General features: G+C 36.5%; 1 protein-coding gene across 13 annotated transcripts; it reads right to left on the bottom strand.

The window, feature by feature from the left end:
* Positions 1 to 5,512: 5,512 nt before the first annotated feature.
* LOC132614365 (pentatricopeptide repeat-containing protein At4g19440, chloroplastic) lies at positions 5,513 to 23,127 on the bottom strand. Of its 13 annotated transcripts, XM_060328801.1 has the most exons (8): positions 20,207 to 23,127; positions 19,473 to 19,577; positions 11,661 to 11,700; positions 11,477 to 11,621; positions 11,011 to 11,074; positions 9,880 to 10,000; positions 6,540 to 6,857; positions 5,513 to 6,274 (listed from the first exon to the last, which is right to left on the bottom strand). In XM_060328801.1, the coding sequence occupies exon 1, from the start codon at positions 22,846 to 22,848 to the stop codon at positions 20,341 to 20,343; it is 2,508 nt and encodes an 835-aa protein (XP_060184784.1). In that variant the 5' UTR covers positions 22,849 to 23,127; the 3' UTR covers positions 5,513 to 6,274; positions 6,540 to 6,857; positions 9,880 to 10,000; positions 11,011 to 11,074; positions 11,477 to 11,621; positions 11,661 to 11,700; positions 19,473 to 19,577; positions 20,207 to 20,340. The 13 variants fall into 13 exon arrangements, with proteins under 13 accessions (XP_060184784.1, XP_060184785.1, XP_060184781.1 ...); XM_060328802.1 differs by lacking the exons at positions 11,477 to 11,621; positions 11,661 to 11,700 and adding an exon at positions 18,560 to 19,295; XM_060328798.1 differs by having other exon boundaries at positions 11,477 to 11,700.
* Between the last annotated feature and the right edge of the window lie 104 nt (positions 23,128 to 23,231).

The raw sequence follows: 23,231 nt of genomic DNA, 5'->3' as shown, positions 1-23,231 counted from the left end.
AGTAATAGAGAATTAATTATAATTTAATGCATAAATAAAATTTAGATAAAAATGTCTTATTTAAAACACATTAAAACTTATAAATGTTTGAATTCCATCCATCATTTTTTGGTTTTGAACTCATAAAGGTTTAAACCTCATGAATCATTCATGGTGTTTGAAACTAGTGGCTAATATTTAATAACGGGTAATATAGTAGCTATCTATCCACTTATCCCGAGTATAATGATAGCATATATTGCTTTATAACTTCATGTCTCAAATTATTTTTTACTTGTATTAATTACTTACAAGAGATATCATCCCCTATATATTCTACATATGCATACAATCTTTTAAAAATATATTATTTAGATATACATATATAAGAAATTTTATTTATGGAGCGATATCAAATAATCCCTTTAATTAGAAAATAAAAAATATTTTTGCGCGATTGATCTAATATTTTTTAATAACTGTGGCGAACGCTAGTGACCTAACTCTGTATCAAAATGATTGGAATGTCTAATCTGCACGTATAAGGTCAATGGTTACATATATGCTGGCAACAATTGTAATTTAAGATTCTATGGGGGAACTTAGGTAATAATGACAAATTAGGAGCCCTATTAAGTAAAACATCCTTTTCTATATTTTATACGAATCATTTGTCCTTTTTTTCTTTTTTCTTTTGACGGTTGTGGCTTGAGTGGAAACTACTATATATAGAGGGCCTATGGGATTATGAAAAGTCAGAAAACTTTGAAACATTTTCTTGTTCAAGACAAACCAGAAACAATATTCGACCATTCTGTTTGTTCTATTTCTATCTATACAGCAAAAGAAAAATAATGGGAGGGTCATCAGTGGCTCCATTAGACAGGACATCATCAATAGAGAATGAACCTAGAACTCTCAATCTCAATCAAATTCAGTTTGCTAGAGTATGTCAGCATCTCCAATTTCATTATTCTTTTTCTTCTCTCTTCTCCTTTTAATTTTCTCTTTAGAATTAATCTTAAGTACTATTTATTTTTATTAAGATTAAATCGTCTGAATCTGAATGCATATATTAAGATGTGCAAAGATGTCAAGGTGAAGTGTGAATTTTTGTTTCCTTTGTTTGGTTGGACGAAAATGTAGGAAGTGTTGTTCCCTTTTTATACAAATTGATTTTACAATTTTGTTTCTTGTGAAATGAAAGAAGAAATGAAAGATAGTTTTCTCTATTTAATTTCTTTCCGTTGTTTTCCACCATATAGGTCATGAACCAAACACCTCAATGCTCATTGAATGATAAAAAGCTATTTCTACTTAGCCAATTCCAAATATTCTGAGGTTGCTCGCTTTGTTGTAGATTAAGTAGGTCTAATTTAAGAAATCATCGATAAGCTATCAAAAACGAAAATTACTATCGATAGATAGATTAATAAAGACGAGGAATTCGTTGGATTCCCAACTTCCGGTATCAATAGGTTGGTTTGTTTTGTTCAAGGGAAAAAAAAAATTGAGAATTGTTCCTTGAACCGAAAGAGAGTACTTGAGTTCTCTCGACTCTCTGAAATAAGGAAGCTGGACTTAAAAGTCTACTAAATAAAGTAATATGGAAGTAGAAATTTATATATGTAGTGTTACGTTCGACTTTCGACACCTATTCCTCCTTACATGAACAAATTAGACAGTCTTAATTAATGGTATGTTCTTGTTTTTGAATGCAGGATGCAGCACTTTACGTTATTAATACAAAAGGTTTTGAAGAAGCTATGAGAATTTTCACAAAGGTAACTTCTCAAGCTTTTATGTACCTTTGCATCGTTACAATTTATATAGTTTTAAGTAGATTTTCTTATGTAAATATAATGTTTTAACCAATTAATTCTACTGAACACGTAATTGGGACCTTTAGCTCGGGACGGAATTAGAATTTTCACTAAGAGGTGTCAAAATATAAAGAAGTAAATTCACGAAGAAGTCAAGGAGTGTCAATATATAATGTATATACATAAAATAAAAATTTCACCTAGCTACATAGTATACAGTGCAATTTTACGACGAAGGGTGATTAACATTCCTCAACTACATGTGGCTCCGCCAATCGGCTCCTAATACTAATCAAAGGGCCAAATATTCGGGGGTGGGGGGAAGAGAAAAGAATTAAAGAAGACCCAAAAAAAAGTAGTAAAAAGTTGGGGAATCGTGAGGAGAATAGTTTTTTAGAAAAATGGTGAGAATAGAATATTGCCAATCGAATAAAACTATACGAGACTAGGTTTACGTGTACTATTTTTATTAGTGGTAGGTGATAAGCAAGAGTCTTTGTTTATTCACGTTGTGTAGTTGCATGGCGCAATTTGATTGATTGCGTGGTCTCTAGTTGTTAACCACCTCATATCATATCAGCTTACCCATTACTATCAATTTATGTGGTCCACAAGACCCTGCTTTCACGCTTAGATTGTTGTTGCTTTTGTTATGAGCTCGTTTAGTAGATGATTGAAATTAAATGATAAAACACTAAATACTGCAAAAATAATTTTAGTTACTGAAAATTGATTTCATAATTATGCAATATCATACTTGGACGACAGTATTGAGATTAATAATTACTAGTAATATTTGTTTGTGTGTTTGATAAAAAACGGCTGATAACGTTGTGTTGGTTGACAGGGATTGGAACCAGTAGTTGGTTGTGTACATGACAAAGAGGAAGACATGATGATGGAGGAGATGCAAGGTTTATCAAATCCTTTAAGGATTAATTCAAAAATTAGAGACATTGCTACTGCTCCTTTCTAATCTAATTTTAGTTTCACAATGTGAGATATCTATATCACAAAAAAAGTTGTGTAGGAGATGAGTGGTTTTTGTGATCGAGGCCTTGGGAGTTGTTTTATTCTTTTTACCCTTTTCCCCTTTGCAAAGCATATGTGTATATCCAATGTGCTGATGAGTTGTTCCGGCCATATATGCATTCTAAACATACTGCTAATTTCCGGTTTTGCATAATCCTATTGGCTCCGTCTACGCCTAGGCGGACCTAACATTTAAATTTAAAGAGTTAATTTTTTAAGATTTTCGCACTAAGTTCAACCTATTTAAAGATAAGGAGTTCAGAGATTTTAGTGGTTCCAATATAATATATATTTATTTCAAATTTTATGTCGAAAATATTGGGTTCACATAAATTCGTTAAAATTTTTACTTCTTGTATCATAGAGTAATGTTGGTTGGCAGGTGATAGTTGTTAGCTTGCTCATATTCAATGATGTCCTAATATGGTATGATATCATTTGTTCTGCACCAGAGTTGGTACGATTTTCCTTAGAACTTGACACTATAAACTGCATTTATGACCCTGCTATGGTATGATATCATTTGTTCTGCACAAGAGTTGGTACGATTTCCCTTAGAACTTTACACTATAAACTGTATCAGCACAACATGCTAGATTTTGAAATTTTCACAAGTTTAGAAGCGGTCTAAAATATGATTTTAAAATAGTCAATTGTCTTTAATGGACTAAAAATTGGAGGAAAATTAAAATGTGAGCTACAATACGAATGTAAAAAAAATATCAGCACAACATGCTAGATTTTGAAATTTTCACAAGTGATAACTTCAGCATGCTATCGGAGTTCGAAAACCCTTTTACGAAACTCCAACTTAATGTGATGGAATTTCAAACGCAAGAATTAATTCGTTGAATTCTCTAACTGTAGAATCATGAATTTAGTGACATAACCTTAAGTTCACATGCCTGATCACTAATTGCCTACTTGAAAAATGTCTTTACGTTTGTGGTGGATCAACAGGCTTGTACTTGGTTATTCCTTCTATTATTACTTCTCGCGGTCAGACATGAACAATTTCAATCATTCTTTTTCCCATACATGGTTTGTGTTAGCTATTTAGCTATGACGTCTTTCTCATGGTAGCCTGGTAGGCACTGCGAATTACGGATTTTAAAGCTTAAAATAGAAAAAAAGAAGCTAAGTAATAGCAATAACTTACCATGGTTGGTTGTAGTGGCAGAAAACATACTACTAACTTGTTAGAATTTAACTTGAAAAAAGTTTGAATTTCAGTACGTAGTATTTCACCTATAGAAAGTTTAAAAACTCCAATGCAGAAGTTTTGCTGGTAGAAACTTCGATCTCCTCCAACACTTAGTGATGTACTATTTAGAGGTACTTTCTGTTCAATTTTTTTTTTCCTCACATTAAAGAGTGGCTAAAATATTAGCAATTAATTAGTTTTGAGTTAGTGGCTAATATTCTTTCCGATCTGTCAAACTCTCTTGCTTTTGTCAAAAATAGATGATCCACTTCTCTTCCCGTATCAGAATGACAGCAACCATACGTAAAATTAAGTGGGCCAAAGGATGGTTGATCATTTATAAATCAATCTGGAAGGCTATAATTTCATTAATTGGACCCATGAGCAAAGCATTAAGTTATGTATTGGGACAACGTGTTACCACTATGCTCCAGTAATTAAGGGGATGGTCCAAGTTGCTAGGTCCAAGTTGATCAAATTGATTGAGCAAAAGAACATTCACGATGAGAACGAAATTGCTGACGCTTGATAACATGATGAAGTCTGTCAAAGTTCTAGAATCGCTAATTAAGCTAATCAAATCTTAGTCATTTTTAATATGAAAATATCATCTGAAAGAAGATAATCCTAAACTAAAACATAGAAACTTGTAAAATCTTGGAGGTACCCCGCATAACTTGGAATACAGGGACTTCACGAAAATTTTCCTGGAATTACAACCAACACACGTTCAAACTCAGAAAAATTTACAGGGTTTCAGATTTTATCAGTTTAAACTTCAGGAAATTCTCATACCTAATGTTACTATAAGAGTTTAATGATTTACATACCATGAAAGTTTTGGCCAGTTAACATGTAACCAATCATGCCCCTAACTTTCTTGTGCTCTGATTTATGCTATAATCTGTTATTTCCTGTATTTTGATTATTCTATTTTATCTGTGTCACTTTCGTTATTTGCATTTACATATCGCTTTGAATTTCTTAGCCTTATCTGACCTCTTTTTATGCTTTTATTGAGCCGAGGGTCTTCCGGAAACAGCCGTCCTACCTTGGTAAGAGTAAGGTCTGCGTACACTCTACCCTCCCTAGACCCCACGGTGTGGGATTCCACTGGGTGGTTGTTGTTGTTGTAATCATGCCCGTAACGTTATTTAAATGCTTCCACAGCGACCAGAGGCCACTCTGGTATAGAAAGCACTTGCACAATCTTATTTATGTGTAAGATACAAATGGCGGTCTAATTTTGTACTTTGTTGTTAGGATAGGAACATAAGTAATTGATAAGAAACATACAGTGTAGGGAATGACCGATCCTTTTTGGTGAATCACAGCGGAGTCAGAGATACTGAACATTCAGCATGAATACCAATTGTTATGAAATTAACGAGATACTTCCTTGAAATATTTCTAATGTAATCTTTGAGTTCTGGTTCGTCTTAACTGAACACATCTACTCACAATAGGCTACAAATATCAGTATAGCCACAAGTTTCTCTTATTACGTTTTTCTCGAGTACAAACTGACTCATTACCAAAAATGTGATCACTTTAGACCAGTACATCACCAATGCAGCCAAAATTCAGTTGCAAAACTAAGCAGGCAAAGGACAATTGGTAGTCATTGAGATGGTAATTGAAGACAAATATGATGGTGATTAAAATCGAACAAGTCCTATCAGAAAATCTGAGGTAGATGCCACTGGTCCGATGCAAGCACCGTGTTGTCAGCCTTTAAAAACCTCAACCTCCTTTCTGCGAGCTCTAGGTTAAAATTATTTTACATGTAAAGCTAAGTCTAACATCACTGAGGACTTGGAAGTGTTTCCTTGTAAAGGTCTCTCACGATTGCTACCAGTTTGCTGGTTGAATCTGAGAAATCCACAAACGATAGAGTCATAGATCAAGGACAATGTTGGTGCCCTGGTTGTGGAAGCACAAAAGAGCAGTCCTCTAAAAGTGCTTACTTCTAAAATATCAATAGGTCTCTCTGGAAGAAATCTAACCATCAGATTTGCCAATGCAAATCGAAATCACATACTATGCATGTGGAGCCATATTGACAACATTCGTATTTGGTCACGCCTTGGGTGATGCCAGTTCCTCCAGTAAGCTTGTGTTAATGTGGTCTGATATAACAACCGAAAAGCCTTTCTCTTGCTTGCAAGATCATCAATTAAACTGTTTCGTGCTGCACTTCAACCCTTGCTTGAACGAGACCTCCGTTTCATGCTCCCTGCAACACATAAGTAACATGTCAACCCCGCATATATTGCTCGAGAGACTATGCTATATATGGATGCATCAGGCGTCTAGAGCCTGCAAAACTGACATCCTCTCATGGTATCAGGAGAAAAGATCGAACTTGCTCAGCTTATATCTAGAAGATTATGTAATTGAAAAGGACTACAAGAGCGGCAAGATGGGATGGTTGGTCGATGGAAAACAGGAATATGGAAGAATGAGGAACTGATGGCTAATTATATGGGAAATGCATATACCTATAGCTGTGGGAGAAGCAAATGTGAACGAACTGAAGCAGACATCTATAGCAGATTTTGTGCAAAACATACACATAGCAATTGCTTACGTGACAAATGTAGCACAATTCTTTAATTTACTTGAATGAATATATAGTACTACTTGATGCTGTCCACAAGATGGTCCTAGGTCAAGGTGGCCCTGCCATTTTGGTCTTATCTGTACGAACATTCCCCGCGGCTGAAGTAGGTTTTGGCTTTTCAAATGCAGTTCCAGGCACAGTCTGCTCCATCATACAACGGCATGGAGTTGGTAACATACCCCAATGTTTTTCCAACCTATGACAAATGACAAAAGGATATCTAGAGATTTAGGTATGTCGCTTGTCTAAGTAAGACGAATTATTTAAAAATTAACTTTTACTCCAAACAAAAAATATTATCAGAAGCAGTGCTTGAAGGAATTTACAAACCTCTAGGACATAAAAGATTCATTATATTTCTTCCAAGACCAATCAGCAAGGATATGGAGGCAACACCGTTGATAAGAAACAATTATCAAGAGAAATTTGTGGATTCTTGACGTTTTTCCAGTGAAGTTTTGATTGCAAATATCGATTGATTGTCAATTTGCAAGACCTATCTTTACTTCCAGTCCATGAGATCATGGTTACACTACTAAATTATCAAATATCACTTTTGGACAAAGTGGATTCACAGAATTGTCTCTCGTTCAAAAACACAACCTTCATATCTTTCTTTTTTTCCTGATAATTAGAAAATTCTATGATAATTGTATAGGGCACCATAAAAATTAGAACTCCTGAAAATCTAGCCAACCCTCCACAAGTAGGCATTTCCACTTTACACCCAAAAAAAAAATCACAAAGAGGAGATTAGACCCTCAACAATGGACCCTTGATCCCTTCAAAGGTTCTCCGGTTTCTTGCTTCAAAAGACAAAAATACAAAAAGGAGCGGACTTCCGTAGCTTCTTTTTCTTTGCATCCACCTTTTTCATCTCCACCTCACCATTGTTTACTCTCTGTAAGCGCCCACAGAATGCAGAATATGTTGCATATATCAATAACCCATAGTTCTGATGCAAATTAACTATGCAATAAAAGGAGGTCCACAGCCTCTCTGTGCTTCTTGCACATGCAACACTAACACACAACAATGCAACTTCTACTTAAGTTATTTGCTATCAAGATAGTTCCCTGACAAACACACTGAGTGAAGACTGCTACCTGGTGCTCTAGGGGTGTGTTTGGTATGAAGGAAAATGCTATCGAGAAAAATAAGAGAGTTTCTTTCTTTTTTATTTGTATTCAGTACGTAAGCAAAAAATATTATCCCAAGCATTTGTCTATAATTTAGACAAATACTATGAGAGTTGGGGTGGGGGTAGGGGTAGGGGTGGTGGGTATAGGATGAAGATGAGTTGTGTCGGAGGGTGGGGAGGATACAATCAATGTGGAATACCACTTGAGGGACTTGTTTTCCCTACTTCCACTAGGGCAATGAGGAACTTGTTTTCCTAGAGAAAATGTTTTCCAAGAATTTTGACCAACAGAACATGAGAAAATTGGAAAACTCCATATGGAACACTCCCTAGATGTCCACAGAGATATCTACACTGAAGAACCATCTAAAATAGGACTGAGAAGTGTTCTGGGTGAGGCCATTCCAAATCATGCAATCTGCTCACTAATCAATACACTGCTTAACTATATATTCTCCGAAAGAAAGATTAGTTTCTTTTTTCTGATAAGCTAATATTTTGACCTCTTTATATTTTCAATTTTCTAACAGTCTTCTAAAATGTCTTGCAATGCCTGACTTCCATCTCGCTTTAGAACCTCCACTTCTGTGATCCTTCTATTGTTGGCAAGTCCGAAATATCTAGGGAACTCATCTTTTAATGTAATGTGTTTTCTCCGCATCATACAACTATTCTATTTAGTCAGCGTTAAAAATTCTCAGAAATACTGTGATCGCAGCACTCATATCAATCCGGGAGAGCCTCTTATCAATCTTATTACACAACTTTGATAGAGCAAATCCAATTAAAAAAACTCAACATGGACTTGGGGATAATCAGAATTGAATGTCTAAATTCCAACAATGGGTGTGTTCGGTATGGAAAATGTTTTCCAATTTTCTCATGTTTGGTTGGTCAAAACTTTTGGAAAACACTCTCTAGGAAAATAAGTTCCTTAAAATGAGGAAAATTGACATCCCTAATGGAAGTAGGGGAAACAGGTTCCACAAGTGGCATTCCACATTGATTGCCTCCTCCCCACCCTCGAACACACCTCATTTTCACCCCCAACCCCACCCCCAACCCACCCGCACTCCCCCCCCCCCCTCTTTTTCCAAAACCACCACCGCCTCCCAAGTATTTGTCTAGATTATATACAAATGCTTTTAGGATAATATTTTTTTGCTTACACACAGAACATAAGAAAATAAGTAAGAAACCCACTTATTTTCTTGGAAAACATTTTCCTTCATACCAAATATACCCAATATCTCTATTAGAGCGTATGAGTTATTCACCAAGAAAAAAAATGCCATCACTAGATAAAGAGCTACTTCTGATCATTTTATTAAGAGCAGGGATACAGATAACTAAAATAGAGAGAAAAGGATAAAAACATCACATTCACAATTTGCCAAGATCAATCTTTAAATTAACAAGGCATAAGTCCAAAATTAGTTGGGATGTTTCCTCTTAGACTACTTTACAGTATCCGTTAATTTTCTGCAACCTCCTCCTTTATCTAGACATGGGTCCAGCTATATACTTATCACTTATCTAAGATCAATAATCTAGTAAAAACAAAGGGACCATGTAACAAACTGCTAAACTGCACAACTCTATAAACATCAATGTCCATCAAAATTCACAGGTTTTTCATACTTGGTATTTGTTTTCTGATAGGCCATATTAGGTCTTCTTTTCCTTTTAAAACTCTGCATCTTACAGTTTTTGACTACAAATGTAGAGCAATAATTTATGGTCTATTATCAAGACCATCTAAATGTCTAATCGGTCGTACCAAGAACAATCCCTCAACTCCTTTGGGACTGAGGTGTAGTTAGTTAGTTGGTTAGTTGATTCACTGATTGATCAAGAGCATCTATATGTTTAAAGTTTAAACTAACCAATTGATTAATAACTTGGATCCAAACAATCTCAAAATGGATTAATCAACAAATATGGGCATGGCTAAATAAAGGTACATATGTAGATCCTAAATATCAAAGAGATTCGTTCATTTTAGGAGCTTGTGATAAGAAATAAAAAGTGTAGCAAGCTTTCCAAGAGTTACAGGGTTATAGTTGCGAGTAAGTACCAGAAACCTTCATGACGGGGATTGTTTAGTTACACTTGTCACCAACCGAGGGATAGAGGTGCTAGGAGAGTTCAAGACCAAAAAATCTCCACTATCGGAACTGCTTGGACAAATCTGCGCTCTGCAATTACACAAACCATATTGAAGGAAATGCATTTTATTTAATAATGAACTGAATTAAAATTAAATACATTAAAAGAACTTAATGTGCCTTGCAATAAAATACTGCCAAAAATGCATAAGTGACTACTGTTCCAAACCTCCAATACTAGTTGAACTCTAAACAATCAGTCTAGATCTAAAGTTGTCTAGACTTAAAGCCTGTGACTGTTCTTTACATGGGATATAATTAACCGGCTGACACCTTCTCAAAAAGATAATTAACCGGCTGACAAAAGGAGTTTGAGCTTTACCCTGTCTGCACGTTAGAGCAACAGAAATAAAATTGCAAGATTATGTAATCCGCACCTGATCTATCCATGGATAAAATAACTTCCTCCTCAAACTTTTATTATTTCTTCAACCTCGCTTACCCCAAAAAAATGTTATCATGTGCAATCAAGGGTGAAATTTTACCCTGTACTTAATAACCAGCTAGCTCTCACTACAAAGTTATAGAACAGATGGCTACTTCATTCAGATTTTTTTATTTTTTTTTTGGAAACTGGTACTATTGTATTCCTCATCATTAAGGGTATGCTGGCCACCTCCAGGAAAACAGAGTTCAACAGAGACAAAGAAAAGAAAAGGAAAAAAAAAAAACAGATTTACAGGGCACCTAAGAAATTTACCATATCATCTACCTCCTCTATGCAGTTTTCTTTACACCAAAAGAATAAAGATACAATACAATTGTCACGACCCAAATCATGGATCATGCGGGCACCCACACTAACCCTCCCTGGTGGGCGAACCCTTCAGGTAACTACCTTAATTTGATACAACATGCGGAATAAATACTTTTATTATAAGAAATTCCCAAAACCTGGTCTAGACTCATACAAGAGCTTCTAAGAAGTTTACAATTTGAAGTAGATAACATACTCAAACTAGATACGACTTCTGTTTAAGGATAGAGAACAACAGAAATCTAAGGAGAGACTCTGGGTTGCAGGATCTCAAATAGCTCACCCAAACGCCTTTGACGAATGCCTCGAAACGGTCGTGAGACTCCGAACATCACCTGAAAGTAACTCTACACTCCACAAGGAGTGTAGCAAGAGTAGTATGAGCACAACACAAGGCTCGTAGGTATCATAGGCCGACAACGGTTAGTTCACGCATATAAACAAGAAGCAACTAACAAGTAAGCAGATAAGTAATCAAACACAGTCAAAACTCTATCACATATGAAAGTCTTGCAGTAACGATAAGTCACAAGGGATTTCAATATCTCAGGTTATAAGCCTAGGGGGAAATCTCTAAACCTCGAGTCCATCAAGCCTCTAAAATAAATACTCACAAACAACAACTCAATAATTCACAAATCAAAAATCAATCAGAGAATGTGCCATGCAATGGTATGAATAGCAATTCAAATGGAGTGCTATGCAATGCAATGTCGTGCTATGTAAATGTTATGCAATGCAGTAGTCACCTCTCACACTCCATTCTCGTACACACATGCTATGGCAATGCCTCATAGTCATGACCCATGGGGGACCCGCGAAGTCCATGTACCACTCGTGCTCTCCGGCAGAAACCTCGGAGACTATCAATTACTCTCAATCTCCGGCAAAGACCTCGGAGTCTCTCAATCATATTCAATCTCCGGCAAAGACCTCGGAGTCTCTCTCTGCGGAGTGTTCAGTGGTATGCTTCCTGCATTGTGATTTGGAGGTGTAAGTAAGACTTAGAATTAGCAAGGTCAGTTATGAGTGGATCAGTTTGTTAGGATTACTTATGGTTGCTCCGCTAAAGCAAGGACTCTTTCCTGGCAAGAGTAAGTTGTGGTTCGGGTTGGTCTTCATGTGTTCCTAAGAAGTCGTGGTACGAAGAAAATTTAAGAAAGGTGAAAGAAGGGTTAGTGAAATCAGAATACTTAACCAATTCAAAGTGGGCAAGGTTTGTGTCTTAGTCTAAGGTTGGTGTGGTTCTAAGGAAAATTGTGGGGCCTATCGATAACGTTCATAGGTTTGGTTATATAGTATTAGAACATTTTGACAAAAGCAGTGCTTATATTCGGAAACCGAGGATGGTTGAAAATTTGAATTTGGGAATATGAAAATTAGGTCTTTTATCTAAGTTAGAGGGGGTTCCGGCTAGTAAGGAGAGAGAGCAGTGTTTATGGCGCATTCCGTAGAGGTTTCCCGCATTGTCATATTAAAGATTCTTTAGTTACCGTCAGCGTTCATTCTCTCTTGTCGCTCGATTGTTTAATTGGTATCTTATGTAACGACTCATTTGGTCGTTTAGCACTTTTAGGCCTAATATCCCTAAAACACCCTTTTCATGGTCTAATTTTGGTGTCTATAGCTTGCGATAACGGGTGATTCGGTTATTTAATTGACGAGTAAATTTTAGAATATATGTATTTAATGTGTGTGAATAGTTTATTCATAGAAATATTATTTGCAGACATATAAGGTGTAAGTGGGTAAATATGGTATTTGACGGAGTGGATAATTTTTAAATAAAACAAAATGGTTGAGTAAAAAGATTATTTTGGACAATGATTTTATTTGGGGAGTAATAGGACAAGCCCATAATTAATTATTTGAGTAATTAAGAGTTAGTGGGAGACAAAAAGGGATATGCTATAATTTTCAATAGGCTAATATGTATGGGATATTGCCTGATTTCAATGCTGAGACTAATATTAGTTATTAATCGATTAATATTAGGTAGTTGGTTAACTATAATATTAGGTAGTTGCCCACTAAGTGAATATCAGGTCATGCCTTTCCACTTACCTATATAAATATTAACTTTACTATTATAAATGTATAAGTGGGTAGACCCCACTATCCACCAAGAAATAAATATAGTTAAGGTTCTTTTATTTCTTAAGAAAGAGAAAGAGTAGTATATGCAAAGGTGTTGCAACGTGTTACTTTAGGTGGAAACATTTAACAGAAGGTGGCATTAAATTAGTCATTTATGAATGGGGTGAGTGGCACACTTATGCCCCACGGCATCATGATGGCAAAGACTACAACAACAACAACAACAACAACCCAGTGAAATCCCACAACGTGGGGTCTGGGGAGGGTAGAGTGTACGCAGACCTTACTCCTACCAAGGTAGGATGGCTGTTTCCGAGAGACCCTCGACTCAATAAAAACATAAAAAGAGGTCAGATACGGCTAAGAGATTCAAAGCGATATGGAAATGAAGTAACGCAAGCGACACAGATAACATAGAATAATCAAAGCACAGGAAATAACAGATAATAGCATAAATTAGAGCACAAGAAATTATACTACGATAATGCGACTATTAATAAGGCAGGGTAATGAGACTATCTACTAGCCTTCTACCCTAATATGGGTCCTCCAAACCCTCCTATCTAAGGTCATGTCTTCGGTAAGCTGTAACTGCGCCATGTCGTGTCTAATTACCTCTCCCCAATACTTCTTTGGCAAAGACTAGTGACTAAGCATTCATATGTATTTTGGTGGCACCATATAGTGGGACTCAATTCTTATGGAAATATCTCATATATAAATGGATCCCACCACAATTTGGCCAAATCTGATTGGTCCATGCCATAGTGGGACGCGTGTAGAATTGGTGGGCTATATATATATATATATATATATATGTCATTTGAAGACTAATGATGTAGGTGAATAAACAATGAGTGGACATTGTCCACTTGGGACCAAGATAATACACGTTTGGTGGCATTATTTGGTGGAACATAATTATGGAAAGGTGGGGTGTGGATCCCGCAGCCCACTAAAGAAATAATGAAAAGAGCACATAATCATCTCATTTTGCTTTCCACCAAAACTATCTCATTTTGTTGATATTAAATAAAGAAAAACATCTGTAGAGGCAGCAGCAAGCTAAGAAACAACTAGTGACAATGCATGTCTACATAGCAGGCACGTTTTGGTGGAGGCTAATTAATTATCATTCTAAGAGTGTCCTATCAAAAAGGGACCTCACGGACCACTAGAAAATTTTTATTTGGAGTTATCAAATTGGTTGGAAATTAGTGGATTAATTTAGGGGACATACCCATGTGCATAATGGAAAGTGACAACAAGATGGTATGGTTAAATGTCACATTAGTGACTAATACTAGGAGGTGCTATAAGTCTTTTTTTTTATTAAGCACCGGGTGTCCGAGGCTCTTTGAGCCCCGACTAATCCCGGGGGTGCACAGGCCCTCGGCAAGGAGTTTCCCGCAAGTGCACCACGGGTAATTCAGGGTTTTACCCAGTCCGATGGCCCTCAGAAATTGTTTGCACCCAGTGATGTTCGTCTCCCCAACATTATTACATTGGTTCCATGAATATAAATTCACGTTGCTGCCATGAATATATATCATGTGAAAATAAATATATGTTGCTAATACCATGCTTTGGTGAATGTCTAATTTCTTCCAAAGATGAAAATATATGGCTGCTCCTTTACTTTCGTTGCTGCCTCCATCATCCGTTTTCAGCCCCTTTTCCTCTATCTTATTTTTGTCAATTTGAACCATCACCATAGCATAAAAATAGATGGTCTTTTGGTAAAACCCTTGCCGAGGGCCTGTGCACCCCCGGGATTAGTCGGGGCTCAAAGAGCCTCGGACACCCGGTGCTTAATAAAAAAAAAAAGACTTATAGCTCCTCCTAGTATTAGTCACTAATGTGACATTTAACCATACCATCTTGTTGTCACCTTTCCATTATGCACATGGGTATGTCCTCTAAATTAATCCACTAATTTCCAACCAATTTGATAACTCCAAATAAAATTCTTCTAGTGGTCTGTGAGGTCCCTTTTTGATAGGACACTCTTAGAATGATAATTAATTAGCCTCCACCAAAACGTGCCTGCTATGTAGACATGCATTGTCACTAGTTGTTTCTTAGCTTGCTGCTGCCTCTACAGATGTTTTTCTTTATTTAATATCAACAAAATGAGATAGTTTTGGTGGAAAGCAAAATGAGATGATTATGTGCTCTTTTCATTATTTCTTTAGTGGGCTGCGGGATCCACACCCCACCTTTCCATAATTATATTCCACCAAATGATGCCACCAAACGTGTATTATCTTGGTCCCACGTGGACAATGTCCACTTATTGTTTATTCACCTACATCATTAGTCTTCAAATGACATATATATACATATATATACATATATATATATATATATAGCCCACCAATTCTACACGCGTCCCACTATGGCATGGACCAATCAGATTTGGCCAAATTGTGGTGGGGTCCATTTATATATGAGATATTTCCATAAGAATTGAGTCCCACTATATGGTGCCACCAAAATAGATATGAATGCTTAGTCACTAGTCTTTGCCATCATGATGTCGTGGGGCATAAGTGTGCCACTCACCCCATTTATAAATGACTAATTTAATGCTACCTTCTGTTAAATGTTTCCACCTAAAGTAACACGTTGCAGCACCTTTGCATATACTACTCTTTCCCTTTCTTAAGAAATAAAAGAACCTTAACTATATTTATTTTTTGGTGGATAGTGGGGTCTACCCACTTATACATTTATAATAGTAAAGTTAATATTTATATAGGTAAGTGGAAAGGCATGACCTGATATTCACTTAGTGGGCAACTACCTAATATTATGGTTAACCAACTACCTAATATTAATCGATTAATAACTAATATTAGTCTCAGCATTGAAATCAGGCAATATCCCATACATATTAGCCTATTGAAAATTATTGCATATCCCTTTTTGTCTCCCACTAACTCTTAATTAATCAATTACTCAAATAATTAATTATGGGCTTGTCCTATTACTCCCCAAATAAAATCATTGTCCAAAATAATCTTTTTACTCAACCATTTTGTTTTATTTGAAAATTATCCACTCCGTCAAATACCATATTTACCCACTTACACCTTATATGTGTGCAAATAATATTTCTATGAATAAACTATTCACACACATTAAATACATATATTCTAAAATTTACTCATCAATTAAATAACCGAATCACCCGTTATCCCAAGCTATAGACACCAAAATTAGACCATGAAAAGGGTGTTTTAGGGATATTAGGCCTAAAAGTGCTAAACGACCAAATGAGTCGTTACAACAATTCCATTTTACTTTGTATATGGAATTGATTTTATCTTCAAAGCATCTACCATTTCTCTCCTTCCAAACAGCCCACCAAATGTGGTATAATCCTCCACCACTTCTTCTGAGTCTTACTGCCCCCTTTTCTGATCCAGCAACTCATCAGATCTGCAGTGTGCTCGGGCATTGTCCACTTGATCTTTGTGAGACTAAAGAACATAGTCCATATTTGAGCAGTGAATTTGCAATGAAGGAATAGATGATTGTTGGTCTCTCCAGTCTCATTGCATAAAAAATATCTGGTTACTACTAGCATACCCTTCTTTTGTAGTACTTATGAGTGAGACAAGCCCTTTTGGCCACCAACCATGTAAAGCATTTCACCTTAGTTGGTGCCAAACTTTTCCAGATATTCTTCCAGGTCCTTGTACTGCTCCCCACCTGTGCATTAATATCCTTCTGATAGATCTTGTTGACTGAGAAAACTCCATCCATAGTATGTCTCCATCTCAATGAATCAGCCTCAGTTGAAATGCCAGAAAAGCACTCAATCTCCTTTAACAGGTTCGCCACCCTCCCCACTTCCCAATCATTCAAATTTCTCCTGAAAGATAAATTCCAACCTTGAGTAGACCAACAATCATTGATAATGACATCAGGTCTGTTGCTCAGCAAAAATAAATCAGGAAAGGAGTCCATTAAAGAAGCATGACCAGTCCAGATATCCTTCCAAAACCTAGTTCTGGTGCCATTTCCCAGCTTAATGCTAGTATTCCCCTGCAGTTTTGACCATAGAGATCTGATTGATCACCACACTCCCACTCCATAAGTTGTATTGACCTCATTGGAACACCAGGGGCTGGTTTGGCCTAATTTATGTAGAATGACTTCCCTCCACAAAGCTGTTTCCTCAATACTAAACCTCCATAACCACTTCATTAGCAAACAATTGTTTTGTATCTTCAACTTTCAGATGCCAAGACCACCCTTGCTCTTACTTAGCTGTGCTACATCCCAGTTCACTAAATTATAACCTCTACCCTCTTTGTTTCCTTTCAACAAAAAATCCCTCCCCAATCTGTTAAGCTTCTTCGCCTCACTGGATGGAATGGGGAATAAAGACATCACATAAGTTGGAAGAGAATCAAGAACAGAATTGATTAAAGTGATTCTTCCCCCTAAAGAAATGTATTGTGCCTTCCACTGTGCTAGTCTCTTCTCAGTCTTCTCCACAATGCTATCCCAAATCTCCACATCCTTATGCCTACTGCCAAGAGGCACGCCTAAATACACAGTAGGCAAATTGTCCACCCTGCAGCCATGTATATCGGCCAGAGTTTGTATGTGGGGAACTTCTTTTATGGGAAATAGACTGCTTTTCCTCCAATTCACTTTCAAACCAGAGGTCGCTTCAAAAATTACCAACATTACTCTGATGTATCGGATCTGATCGACTACCGGCTCACAAAAAATTATTGTGTCATCTGCATAAAGCAATTGACAGATTTCCATGTTCTCTTCCCCTCCAGCTCTAATCTTGAAACCTCTTATCCACCTGTTTTGTAAAGCAACTCTCACCATACTGTTAAGTCCTTCCATGGCTAAAATAAATAGAAAGGGAGATAGAGGATCTCCCTGTCTAAGGCCCCTCTCAGATGGAAAAAAACCAACAGGTTCTCCATTGACTAGAATTGAGAACCTAACAGTTTTAATACAAAATCCTATCCATTTCAACCATCTACCACCGAAGCCCTACTTAATTCAGATTATTTAGGATTCTAAAAATGAAAAGTCACTGCCTTTACAAGTTAACGGAACTAAGAGAGTTTTGCATTGACTAATATACAACTCTCGGCTTGTAAACTTTTCATAAGTAGCAGCTCGCTATGCAAAGCTTTGCACAATGTAATTCTAAACAGATGGTCGGTGGATCTTTGTGCAGTTCAATTTTCTTAGAGGTGCTCCAGAGATATATTTTATTTGTCAATAGTGAACAGTAGTGCTTAAGAACTCCCACGTCCAAGTAATATAACCAAAATTCAACTTCGAATAACAAAAGAGTAATGCTGACAAAATTGTCATCGTTAAGGAACAAATCTGTAGCTTTCAAATTCTTTTTTTCTTTTTTCTGATAAGGAATTGTAGCTTTCAATTTTTTTTGATAGCCATGGTATACGGGCGAGCTTGCGCGTACCTCGACTAATTCTACGGGGTAGTTGTTACCTCCCACCAACACAAGTAGCTTTCAAAATTTAAACCCCTTATGAATCTTATAATGATACTTTTTAACAAAACTATCATTCATATTTAGGACTTACTGTTAAATGAAAAAAAGGCTCGGATCCCTTGCAAATCAACTATATGGAAATAGTCTAATTGAAAGCAAAAATAGAATGTCCTATATTTTGAAAATTCTATGCCACCACATCCAATTTGTCATAGCTTGCCCTTTTCCATACCATCATAACTGACAGATGAAAGGAGCCTCAAGAAACCTTCATATCAGCTTGGGTATTCACAGCACCTGGAACAGAACTATAAAAGCTGATATTACCTTCCTTTCATAACCTAAAACATACCCATCTCCACCCTCCGTTTAAATCTATATGCTTCCATTTTTGGAGCTGCAAAATTAGTTTCAATGAACTCCTAAGCTCCTTATATTAAGATTTTGTATAGCACTACATTTTATTTCAAGCTAGTAGAACACACCCCTTTATCTAATTTGTTTGCACATCTGAGAAAATCAACTTTTCCTTAAGCAATTTGGTCAATTTTTGTGATTAAGCACCGGGTGTCTGAGGCTCTTTGAGCCCCGACTAATCCCGGGGGTGCACAGGCCCTCGGCAAGGAGTTTCCCGCAAGTGCACCACGGGTAATTCAGAGCAATTTGGTCAATTTCTCAAAGTGAAAAGGAAGATTTCAGTAATTTAAGGACATCTTTCTTTTCCAATAGAAAACCAAAATGATAGGATTTGAAAAGCTGATCCATAAATTTGTGTAAATAACCTATCAGAAATTTCCAGTCTATCAGAAATTTGTCCAAGCTAAAAATAGCTTAAGAATATTAAGCATGGAATGTTTCCTGTTTGTTTAGCTTAACTCTTGAATGGATTAAACTGATTCCGTATGCATTTGTCAGCCTATAACTGAAAACTAGAACATCTCCCCAGGCGAAAAAATTAAAGCAAGCATCTGCATAAGTGAGGAGGACCAATTAGAAAGTCATTTTTTTCTAGATCAGTAAGGAAATGAAATAAAATTATAAAAAGCTCAAAAATGTGACAAAAACAAACACAAAATTTAGGTGGCAGCAGTGACACGGAAAAAAGGGGTATATACTACATGTAGCAGAAACCAAACAAACATTACCATAGAACCATCCAACAGCTGCCTTGGATCCTTGATCTTCACCAGCATTAGCAACTAACTCAAAGCACAAGGAAGAAATCTGGCCCCACAATAATGACCCAGTTTCTAGAAATTAAAAGATAGGAAAAAGAGATTATCAGTACATGTTAGCTCTAAGGGGGAAGGACATTGATAGAAACAACGAAAAAATTTCAAAAAAAATTCCAGAGAAATTAAAATACAGAACGTAAGTTCACGATAAATAATGGAGGTTTAAGGACTGAAACCGTGAAACAAATCTATCAGCATTTAAGTTTCAAGTTTCAAGACAACTGATTAATATTGAGGACAATGCAAGAGCACTAAATGACTATCCTGATTAATGTACAAAAAAAAAAAAAGCAAACATGAGAAAAAGATAAAAGAGACATGACCAACTCATGTAGATTGAAAAAGCAAAAAACATATGATCAAAGATGAATACTAAATGCAATACAAGTAAATGACACGAGAAGTTTAAAAAAGCAACAAAGGATGGTTAAAGTGGCAACATATTGAACTGGTTGAAGATGCTAATGCAGGCAACTAATATTTCAATCTCCAGTATTAGGATATCGACCCTACCCTGTAGAAATAACATATAAGGATATTAAAATGTTGACATAATCCCGTTTTGCCAAATAATGAAGGAATAAGTAAAGCCGGATATAATTGAGAAAAAAGAATCTGTTGAGTTTCAAAGATGATAGTCTAACCCAATGTGCAGACGTGTGCTGTTGCCATAACTCCCCGTTGTGTCTTTACAAAATCAGACTTTACATTCCAGCATGTGCCCAAGCAAGTATATATCTTTGATGCATTAAAAATGTGAATTTCATGCCAGGTCAGATCATTCTTGGTTTGCACTTGCTGATCTCTGGGGAAGCAAATTTACTAAAGAAGTATATGTAACTTCATCTAAACCCACTCCTGTATGGGAAATACGATCTAAAAGTGAAAAGGCTTCGTCTATTTCCCCTTCCTTTATAAACCCCTTTGTCAAAACGTTATAGGTGACAGAATCAGGAGTATTTCCCTTCTGTACCATCTCAGCAAAATAGTCCTTAGCTTCTTTAACTTTGCCAGCTTGGCAATACCCGTCAATAATAACTGTATAAGTTATCTTATTAGGTTGTATGTTGTGTGATGACATTTCCTGCAAAATGCTCGTTGCTTTGTCCATCTGACCTAACTTACAATAACCACCGATCAATGCAGTATAACAAACAACATCAGGTGAAACTCCTTCCTTACGCATTCCATCAATAAGGTTCTCAGCATCCTCAATAAGCCCGATGTTGCTCATGCCATGTATAAGAGAAGAATAAGTGACAATATTTGGTAGAATACCCTTGCTTCTCATGTCATCGCGAAGTTTAAGGGCTTCTTTCACATTACCATTTCTACAAAAAGCTCCAATAAGAATGTTATAAACAACTATATTTGGGGCTAAACCTCGTCTAAGCATCTTGTGGAAAAGGTCTCTGCCCTTTTCAAGTTTGTCAGCTTTGCACAAACCATTAATTAAGGCCCCATAGGTATAAATATCGAAGACAAGTCCCTTGCTTCGACATTCATCCCAGAGCAACAGAGCTTCATCGATCTTACCTTTCTCACCAAGCCCGTGTAGCAGCACGTTGTAAGTTGAAATGTCAGGTGCAATTCCTTGCTTCAACATTTCTTCTCTCAACATAAAGGCGCCATCCAAGTCTCCCTCTTTGCAAAATGCAGATATAAGAGTGTTATATGTCATGCTATTTATTTGACTACCGTTTTCTAGCATTGATTTCAGCAGCCGAACAGCTTCTTGTACGTTACCAGCTTCACAAAGCCCGTGAATTAGAGCATTCGAACTCACTGTATTTGCCGTTAGTCCTTTCATTAGTAGCATATGCCAAAGCTCAACTGCCTCTAAATGCTTTCCTTCCTTGCAAAGTCCACTAATTAAAGTGGTCAGCAACGCATCATTTGGCCTCAAACTCCTTAATATCATTTCCTTAACAAACTTTAGTGCAGAAACAAACCTAGAATTTGTACACAGTACAAGAATAACATTACTGAATGAACCATGATTTACGCTCAATCCATGTAATAACATCTCCTCTAAGAGTTCTTCAGCTTGACTAGCTTGATTTACCTTGCAGAACCCTTTGATCAGTGAATTGCAAGTAACCGAGTTGGGGAAAATTCCTTTTGTTAACATTTCATCCCTTACCTTTAGAGCTTTCTGGATATTTCCTGCCGAGCAATGACCATTGATGATGGTATTATAAATCACCTCGTTCGGAACAATCCCCTTGTTCGACATTTCTTGCAACACACAATCAGCTTCATCAAATTTCTCAAGTTTCATCAGACAATTAATAAGCATGCTATACGTGACAATACTCGGTTTTACACCATTTAATATCATTTTTTCCTTCAGAAGGAACGCGTCTTCCAAATCACAATTCTTGCAAAGCCCATGAATAAGGTTATTATAAGCAACAACATTCGGCACAACACCCATTTTTTCCATCTTTCGAAACAACTCCTTCGCCTCGTCCACCCTCCCTCCTTTACAAAATCCATTAATCGCTGTACTAAACAAGTAAACATCCGGTTTAACACCATTATTCAAAACCCCAAAAACCTCGTAACACTTCCGAAGCTCGTTCTCTTTCACAAGAGAACTCAACAGAAAGTTACAAGTTTTCAAAGAGGGATACAACCCCCTACTCGCCAACGACTTAAACACATCCAACGCAACATCAAACCCAACATTCTTGAATTGGGTACAACATAAATGAACCAAAAGATCAAATGTCCTAATAGCAATACCAAAATCCGATAAACGACTTAACTCAGCTAAAAAAACAGCAACTTCTACATGCTTTTTTTCGGGGTTATCAAACAATGCAGGTAGCTTCCCATCAATTAACCTTATCAAAAGCAATCTAGCTGGAACATCGTTATTCGACGCAACGAGCAAACGAAGCAAAGTACAATAAGATCTAACACTGAACTTAAAACCACAAGAACCAGACCCAATATGGAAGAATTTCAAAACATACAATGGTTTCAAAACAGAATGAATTTCCAAGAAAATAGCATCAAACTGATGTGGAGTCAAATGGGTAAGCAAATCTTTAATCTTTAATGAATCTAATGGTGGGTTTGAGAGAACAGAAGTAACCCATTTTTGCAAATTCAAATCAAATACCTTTTTAGGCTTGTTTTGTGATGGGGTTTGTTGTAAAGGTGGGGTGGTTTGATCTGAAGAAGAAGAAGAAGAAGTATAAATGACACAAGTTAAAGGGCGTTTGATATGTGAGAAAATAGCTATAGTTTTGGGAATTTTCAATCTTGTTACGTCCATCTATCAATATTATCAAAGTGTAAAATTTGTATAAGCCTTTGTACACATAAATTTAGCGCTTAGAAAGAGGTAGAAATGGTGGCAATGGAGAACTAGCCATGTGTGTATAGGTTGGTTGATGTGGGAAGAAGAAAGGCCACGCAGGTAGAGTTTTACCCAGAGGGTTTTTGGTACTTGTTTCAACGGAGACCCGACACTCTGGGGAGTTTTTGGGCCTATCAAAGAAAAGTCAAATTAGGCCCAATTTGAGAATATATATTGGGCCAAGGAATCAATGTTTAAGTTAAAGGGGAAACAACGTATATATACATAACAAGCACTAAATATTACGAAATGTAACGATAGAAATCTTACGAAACATATACAAGACATAGAAAATTAAA

Source organism: Lycium barbarum, chromosome 10, assembly GCF_019175385.1.
Source record: "Lycium barbarum isolate Lr01 chromosome 10, ASM1917538v2, whole genome shotgun sequence".
In the NCBI taxonomy this organism is placed as follows: Eukaryota; Viridiplantae; Streptophyta; class Magnoliopsida; order Solanales; family Solanaceae; genus Lycium; species Lycium barbarum.
The sequence above is the reverse complement of the archived record's forward strand: the minus strand, read 5'-3'. Positions and strand labels throughout refer to the sequence as shown.